The sequence below is a fragment of the Natrix helvetica genome (genome assembly GCF_964273705.1).
Source record: "Natrix helvetica genome assembly, chromosome: 3".
NCBI lineage: Eukaryota > Metazoa > Chordata > Lepidosauria > Squamata > Natricidae > Natrix > Natrix helvetica.
In genome coordinates this window covers 49,220,211-49,229,388 of record NC_138549.1, presented here as the reverse complement: position 1 = coordinate 49,229,388, position 9,178 = coordinate 49,220,211, and the positions used below count along the sequence as shown (strand labels likewise).

Below are 9,178 nucleotides of genomic sequence, written 5' to 3'. Positions count from 1 at the left end.
TATATGTATGTGTATATATATGTGTGTATGTGTGTGTGGGTGGGTGGGTGTACACACACACACATCCTATATGCCTTGTATATAGAAGTCCTTGTATATAAACCACTATTTGTAAGACAAACCTCTGTGTCCTGTATTTTGCTCCTGGATTGTCTCCTATTAGTAGTCATGCTGTACACACTCTGACAAAGAACTTACATTAAATTATATCGAATTTGTATTATTTTAGCATTATTGTAACTACAAGTGCAGGGCTGTCAGAAAATTTTTTTCTCCAACCATGGATCAACTAACTGTTTTACAGTAAATTAGGTACTTCTCTCACCAATATTTTTATATACAGTATGCATTTAATTGTGGTATCCTCAAATGTGCTGATATACATCTTGTACATATTTTGCCATTTTTGGCTGCCTAACAGCATTTACAGCATTTGTAAGTATGAATTGGTCTTAAAGTTTAAGGCTGAATTTAGATATTGTTGATGGAATTGAAAGAAAATGAAATTTCTATTTGCCAGTTTTTTAATATATACATAGAATTGTCCTAACTCCAATAAAATACTTAGAAATCAGAAACTTGGTGCGGATCACTTCCGGTCACTGGAGGCGACGGATGTTGCTGTCCACTGCTCGTCTCTCCGGTGGGCTCCTTTTGGGAGCACAGGGGGTCTTGGAGGGACCACCTGCCTTAGGGCGGCTTGCTGGAGCCCCCAGAAGCAGCGGCAGCCATCGGGGGGTCTCCAGTCTCACCTCAGGAGCCGGAGAGCGAAGGGGGGCACATGGTGTAGCTGTCAGCTGTCTGCGCCTTCGCCGAATGGATTCCGGAAGGAAATAACCAATTAGAAGTTGCAGTGAAGTGCTGGAGATGAGAAGTTTGCTCTAATCTCTTTTAACACCATTTAATTGACGAGCAACAGCTTTTTGCAAGTTGAGGATTCAATCTTTTTGAAGTTGTAAGATTGGAGGTTTTTTTTTTCTTTCACCCCCCTCAGTTAAAGCGGCATTTGGACTATCTCTCGATCTCGGAATGGAGTGAGAGAGTAAAACATTGAATTACCCACTTGTACTAACTATGAGAAAGATTTACATCACAAATGCAAGAAGTGATTCCTGAGCTGTTTTAAAAGTCTTATGGAAACTTTGAATGCTTTGCTCCCTGGTTCCCTGTGAGAGGCAGAGCCAAGATGGTTCACTTCCTTCTTCTTCGCCCTAATAAATGAAACCAGCCTTTTGAAACTACCTTTGAAGGAATTTCTGGCTTTATATTAATATTACCTCCCTAAGGACTCCTGGAGCCCCTCCTGTTCTATGGTCTTTCTGGATTTAGATTATTTGACTTTCTTCTTCTGGCTTGGAACTGTGACTGAGGTTTAACATTCACTTCTGGGCTTGTCTGCCCCCTCAGTATCACCCAGCTGCACATTCCATAGATGCCATTTCTTTTGTACTAAGGACTTACACTTATCCCTGAGCTTAACAAATGGGGCCCAGAAAATCACCGCCGGGGAAGGCAGCTTCAGCCCCCACTTCTTCTGCATCCAGGCCAACGACCCAACAGACAAAAACTTTATCATTTCTACAACAAGAAGTGGCTGGAGAGAGCACAAAGGACTTATCAGTTACCCAAATGTTTCAGGCTATTATGAAGGGACAGGAAGAACTGAAAAAAGAACTGACAGATTTTAAAGAGCAGCTCAGAGATGCACAGCAGCAAACAACAGAAAATAAATAGAGGGTTGGTGTACTGGAGGAGGACGTGGTTGGGCTGAGGGAGGAGGTGAAGGCAACTCAGAAGGGGAATAGAGAACTGGAAAATTTCATGGTAAAGATGGAACTTGAAAGAATGTCCCTTTTTCTCAGATTCCAGAACCTACCTGAGGCAGAAGATGAAGACCTTAAGGTCTTACAATCTTAGCAGAATACATTAAGAGAGATAAAGAACAGTTGTGGTGGGATATGGACCTGGTTTATAGAATCAATTCAGAATATGCTAGAACACATAATGTTCCAAGGGAAGTCCACGTTAAATTTTTTAGGAAGACCACAAGGTATGAGGTTTTGGGAGCCCAAGGAGCCTAAGGGTGATGAAACGCCACAAGAGACGCCTAGAGAGTCGTTGGAGATCCTCCCGCTCCGAATTTGACCGAGCACAAGTACGAACCCACTTAAGGACGTACCTTGTGGCATTGAGAGCGGCCAAACGTTGACATTGTGCCACTCTCATTGCATCCGCAGAGAACCACCCTGCCGCCCTGTTTCGGGTGTCCCGCTCCCTTCTGTTTCAGAGGCCGCGGGAAGCCCCTTTACAGGGCAGGGCAGAGGAATTTGGGAAATATCTGCAGGATAAAATCACTCAAATCCGGAGGGAATGGGTCCCTTTCAGTGGTCTAGTGAAGACGTCCGAGGCGAGTCTTGAGAGACCACTCTGGGAGGAGTTTGACTCGGTTGCCATCGAGGATTTGGACAGGTTACGTGCACGTCTGCGACCTACCACATGTTTATTGGACCCGTGCCCCTCCTGGCTTGTACTGGCAGCCTGGGAGGTTACACACGACTGGCTCCTGGGCCTAGTGAATGCTTCGTTGGGCGAGGGGTCTCTGCCGGCTGCATTGAAAGAAGCGGTGGTGAGACCCTTACTCAAGAAGCCTTCCCTGGACCCAACGGAGCTAGCCAATTATCGTCCTGTCTCCAACCTTCCCTTTTTAGCGAAGGTTGTAGAGAGTGTGGTGGCCTATCAGTTTCCACAACACCTGGAGGAAAATGATTATCTAGACCCGCGCCAGTCCGGCTTCCGACCCGGGCACAGCACGGAGACGGCCTTGGTCGCGTTGGTTGATGATCTCTGGAGGGCCAGAGATAGGGGTTGTTTCTCTATCCTGGTCCTATTAGACCTCTCGGCGGCTTTTGATACCATCGACCATGGTATCCTGTTGCACCGGCTGGAGGGGTTGGGGGTTCGGGGCACCGTTTTACGGTGGTTCGGCTCCTACCTCTCCGGCCGGACGCAACATGTGTTGGCAGGGGAGCAGAGATCGGCCCTGAGCCCCCTCACTTGTGGGGTGCCACAGGGGTCGGTTCTCTCGCCACTCCTGTTCAACACATATTTGAAGCCACTGGGCGAGATCATTCGTGGTTTCGGGGTGGGATATCATCTGTACGCTGATGATACTCAGCTGTACATCTCCACCCCGAACCACCCCAACGAGGCCGTCGAAATGATGTCCTGGTGCTTGGAAGCCGTACGGGTCTGGATGGATGACAACCAACTCAAACTCAACCCCTCCAAGACGGAGTGGCTGTGGCTTCCGGCCCCCCGGTTCAACCAGTTGCTTCCATCACTGGCCATCGGGGGCGTGCAACTGGCCCCCGTGGAGCGGGTGTGCAATTTGGGCATCCTCCTGGATGCCCGGCTGTCCATGGATGACCATGTGACAGCCGTGGCAAGGGGGGCGTTCCACCAGGTCCGTCTGGTGCGCCAATTGCGCCCCCTACTGGACCGGGATGCCTTACGCACAGTCACTCATGCGCTGGTGACATCTCGCCTAGACTACTGCAATGCTCTCTACATGGGACTTCCCTTGAGATGCACTCGGAGACTGCAGTTGGTCCAGAATGCGGCCGCGCGGGTGATTATGGGGAGTACTAGATACTCCCATGTAACACCTCTCCTGCGCGAGCTGCACTGGCTTCCTGTGGTCTATCGGGTGCGTTTCAAGGTTCTGATTATGATCTTTAAAGCGCTCCATGGCACAGGACCTAGTTACCTGCGGGATCGCATCCTGCCCCATACATCCCTACGACCAATCCGCTCGCACAGAGAGGGACTTCTCCAGGTGCCGTCCACCAAACAGTGTCGGGGGGCGACGCCTAGGAGCAGAGCCTTCTTTGTGATGGGCCCAGCCCTGTGGAATGAACTCCCCCTTGACATCAGGATTACCTCCGATCTCCGCTCCTTCCGTGTAAAGCTCAAGACCCACCTCTTCCAATTAGCTGGCCTGGCTCAACCATAGTTTATCCCATTGCTCCTGACAGTCTTTTTTAAATTTGGAATTTTAACTGAGGGTATTTTAATTGTTAATTTTAATTCTATTATTATTAGTGTATGCATTTAACGATTGTTACCTCCTCCATGTACATGTACTTGTATGTGTTTGTATGTATGTGTATATGTATTGTATGTATATGTATATTTGTATGGGTTTTTATTGTACGCCGCCCCGAGTCCTTCTGGAGAGGGAGCGGCTAACAAATTAAATTTATTCTATTCTATTCTATTCTATCTACCCTTCCCTATAAATGTTCAAAAACCAAAAAAAATCTTAAAAAAAAAGAAATCAGAAAGTTGGTTAATATCCCTGTTTACTGTAATTAATGATACATGTACTCAAGAACCAGGGAGTTTAGAATGACTAAAGCAATGTTTGTATTTTTTTACATGATCTTAAATGGTTTTAGTGCTTATTATCATGTGTGGGTTCATAATTAATTTAGCCTTTATTGAATATAGTAGTAAAAATTCTGCTAAGTTGTGATTTCTGCAGTAAATGCCAAGTAAAGTCTGAAATTAAATTAGAGAAGTTATTTTTTAGAAAAAGATATAGGTATAATATAGCTACATTATAACTTACATTGATACGTATTGTTAAAAATGCATGCCCTTCCCCTTCGAAATATGGTCATTAAAATTTGTGCTTTTTTCCTAGAAAAGAAATTAAGCAATTGCTGTCTGAATTAGATGAAGAAAAAAAGATTCGGCTACGGTTACAGGTACTTGTATATGAATGAATACATGAATCAGCTTTATAACTGGATTTTTAATGAAACCTTGTATCTCATAGTCCAATAAGTTTTGCATGAAACAAATTCTAATATATAGGAAAAAAGGAAATAAAACCAAAAATATATATTTGAAGTGTTTTTTCAATATTAACAAGTTTTACAATAGCCAAGAAAATATTATCTAAAATCATTTTGAGAGACTTAAAATCAGTAAAATTTAAGTCAGTGTTTTATTTGGAGAAACTTTTCATCTTTGTATTATTTTCTAACTAATAGGGCTGTTTTCTGCACAGAGAAAATATGTAGGTGTTTTCTGTATGCTTTTCTGGATAGGCAAATAATAGCTTTATAGACAGTTTGTGTGGAAAACAGAGCATGGGCAAATATTTTTAAATTTTCTTTCCATGTTCCCTTTCCAAGCAGCTCTAAAAGAGAAAACTAAGCTAAAAGAGAAAAGAAAAATCTAGCCATGGATACCTTGTGTCAGATTTTTCCTTTATAGTCTTTCTGAAAACTCTTTCAATATTTTCTTGATTTAAGTTCAAACTAAAATAAATGTTTTCTCCTTGTGAGTTCCTGTTTTTGATATTGTGTCAGTTTATACATATTGATTTAATTCCCTTTCGTAATACTTTCTGAGAGTAAATTGAAGATGAAGAGTCAGCATATTGGACTGAACAGTGAATGAAGAGAGTCTAAATGCTTATAAAATAACTAGTTGCATATAATTTAATCTGTGTTTCTTTTTAGATGGAAATTAATGATATAAAGAAAGCTCTTCAATCAAAGTGAATTCTGGATGGATGTATTAATTCATAGTGACAGAGACTTATGCCCCAAACAAAATAACTTTGTGCCAAATGATTAAAAGAACTGCCTACATTTCTTTATTTGGACAACTAGCACAAGAATTGAATAGCACAACACAAATTCCAGTGAAGAACATAAATTTCTATGTGATACACTTTCTTGAAATGGCACTGGTTGTGATTGAATTTTTTCGTATTGTGCTAAAATCTTCTCTGCTTCACGTTCACAGGCAAATTGAAAACTCAGGCAGTTTAGTTCATAGTGGTACTATTTTAATGATATTTTCCATAAGTAAATTGTTTATCAGTTTACAGGTTTCATGAGTTTGACTTTTTAAATTGTCTTTTGTCACAAATTCTTAAAATGTTTGTATTGCATATATCCAGAAATGAATGTGGATATTGGGTGCGGGGGTTTGTTTCTCTTAAAGCAGCTTAATGTGTGTTGTTTTAAATACAATTATTTATGCAATCCTATGTCCAAAAATTAACAACAAGGTGAATCTTAAGTTTGTGTACAAAGAGTATATTTAAAAAGAAAAATCTGGTCTTTGCAATGATTTGTGCCTTCTTTTGCCAAACACGGATTGGAACTAGTTGTAGGCCAGATTTTAGAAATGTAGCTAACACAATGAGGCCTATCTATCCACTAGAGGTCAGTCTTTCAGCATATTAACTGCTTGCTCATCTAAATCTTCCATTTTGATCAGATTTGATTCAACTTAATGATGTAATAACCACACTGAGTTTGAGGCAGCTTTATTTTAACCAGTATTGCATATTATGATTATTCTAAAAACTCACTTTGCTTACTGTCACTCAAATGTTAAACGCCCACTTTTATCTCCAATTTTGCACATCTTGGGTGAGCAGAATATGCATCATCTAAGAGCAAATAAGGATAAAATAAAAATTAACAAGAGAAAATTATATTATTATATGCAGAGAACTATGTGATATTAACCTCATTTAAACAATTGTAAGCCTGCAAATTTGGGGTGAATGGTTTCTATACTGGCATCTTACCAAATGACTTATGTCAAAGCAGTGTTTACATCTCTATACAGATAGTGAAGATTTCAGCTTTTAAAGGCAAAGGAATGTATATGTGTTTGCATAATATATGTGCGATCTCTGAAAAGTGCTTGTAACAAAATTATAGTTGGATTTCTTATTTTCATAGTACATTAATAGGGCAATCCTGTGCATGTGTATTGGAATGGGTTTTGTTCAATTCAGTAAAATATATTATCAGATAATGGTATATAAGCGTGCAATCTGATTTCACAATCCTAGTATCCTTACTGCAGAATAAACATTAAAAACAGTAAGATTCACATGTAAATAAACATGCATAGGATTGCACTTGAGTGTTCTTGAATAGCTGAGGTATGTGTCCTGCTGAAATATTCATCTTTTAGTTATATAATAGAATTATAGTATTTATCTTTTCACAGAGCTATGAAGTTTACATGAAATATCACATGATGACTTTATCATATCAAATATAAACATTTAATATTTATCATTTAAACATCTACATTTAAGGTTGCTAACTTCTATTTGTTATTGGATAGGAGACTTAAAAGTATTGGCATGACACCCAAAAATGTCCTACAATTGTGTTTATTAGTATCTTTATATCAGGAAAGAACATTCAGGCTAGAGATTTAATAATGCATCCAAATACTTGTATCAATCATGTATATTTTCTTTTATTAACATTGATACAAGCATAATAATAAAAAATGTGTCACTGTGATATCTTTCAGGATTTTAACATTACATTAGGATTTCTGTATTAAAATGACCAAATCATCTTGATGAGTGTTTTACATTGAAGCACGAAAGTAAATCATGGAACTAATTTCTTTGTCCTCACAGCATTCATGTAATAAATCAGTGTTAGCCCTTGTTGTTTTTCAAAACAAACTTGATTTCCAGTCATAACCTAGGAGTGTAGGATATTGTGCTGCAACAAAGAGATCTAGGCAATGTTATAGTGTTTGATTTATAGACACTAGCTTAAATAATTAAAATGGACAAAAGGCTGTAGGACCTTTGAAATGCCCTAAGTCCATGGTCATGGCATTTCTTTATTGGCATGCCATTCTGAATGTTTTTGTGGAAATAAGTGTTTTTACATGCAAATGCATGTGTACCAAGCTGTGGAAATTGATGGGAAAGATTACTAAGAATACTGTGAGATGGAGATCTGATGAGGCATTATTATTGCAGCAAAGAAACTATTTTCTTTTGCATCAGATATTGCTGTCCTAATGAATATTTTAGGAGGAATATTTGGTTTCTTTGTGTGTTCACATCATTCTCCCTTGGATGTAGTAATCTCTGTGTCATGGAATGTACTTGAGTGTAAATTCAACATAGCAGAAACTAAAAGTATGAAATATGTTGGGCATAATAATATATTTGTTTAAAAAAATAAATTTAAATAAAGTTTTTGTCCTTGTTCTGCATGTGAAGAGCAGCCCCAACATTGCCACTCAAAACCCAAGTGCAGCCTATATAGCCAGGAAAAAGTTGCACTACTGCTGTAACTAAGATGCCAGTGTGAAGTGGACCCTGATTGTCTGAAAGTGTCTCTTGCAAGACAACAGTCATTGAGCCTGAATCTAAGGCTGAACAGGCTCTGCCCCAGTTTTCCTATTAGATCTTTCTAGTTCTCTTAGAGGTTTTCTAGCAATAAAGACGTATAGCTACTAGCTTCAACATTGTGAGAATCCAACAGGAGGACAAGTAGTGTTTCTCATACACACACACACACACACACACACACACACACACACGCATACATACATACACACAGATATATGTGTGTGTGTGTGTATGTATGTATGTATTTGAAACTTGAAATAGTTTAATAGGTTTCTGATTTCATTCACTTGAAAAACTTACTGTGAATTGTTAAAATATAGATTCAAAGATAGAGCCTTGAAAACTAAGACATTTTAAAATCATATTTTAAAAGAAAAAATGAGTTCAGCATTGATTGACCTGAAATCAGGGTTCTAATTCCTTTTTCTCTTCCTGTTATGTTGGTAAATTGTCATTTTATAAATCTGTATTGAGAAGTCCAATGTATTGTGATTTGTAAAATAAGATTAAATGAGATTTTATGGAAATTCTTTGATCAGTGCATTGATTTTTTTTTTAGAACTGGAATATTTGTTTTGCATATTTAAAGATGGAAAGTATTTTACAGTGAAATTATATTTTCAAATATTTAAAAGAAATTGTCATTTCAGGCCTGTGTTCAGACCTAAACATAATTTTGGAAACTTTTTTTTGAATTTGATAAATTGTATTCATAAGATAGAAAGAAAGTAGCAGTTAATGCTAGTTCCATTTATTCTTTAATTTCTTGTATTTCATAATTGTTGTATTATTTAATAGAAGAAAACTTTACATTGAATGGTTTTATCACACACAAACATTATTTTTAGTTTCTCTAGTTCATCTTCCACTTTTATTTTGTGTTCCAGATAAAACAAATGAAAATATTATTCTGCAATCTAAATATTGTTTCTAAGGTCAGTGATGAGCCGAATGACAGAAAGAGGGAGTAGT

At 38.7% G+C, this 9,178-nt stretch overlaps 1 protein-coding gene across 6 annotated transcripts in view; it reads left to right on the top strand.

Moving 5' to 3' along the window:
• The window catches only part of SH3KBP1 (SH3 domain containing kinase binding protein 1), a 239,495-nt gene extending 230,759 nt beyond the window's left edge, over positions 1-8,736 (top strand). For all 6 annotated transcript variants that reach the window (XM_081947350.1, XM_081947349.1, XM_081947346.1 and 3 more), the window contains 2 exons: positions 4,706-4,769; positions 5,532-8,736. In XM_081947350.1, the coding sequence (XP_081803476.1) occupies positions 4,706-4,769; positions 5,532-5,573 (106 nt within the window). In that variant the 3' untranslated portion in view covers positions 5,574-8,736. The remainder of the gene's footprint in view (positions 1-4,705; positions 4,770-5,531) is intronic.
• The last annotated feature ends 442 nt before the right edge of the window (positions 8,737-9,178 follow it).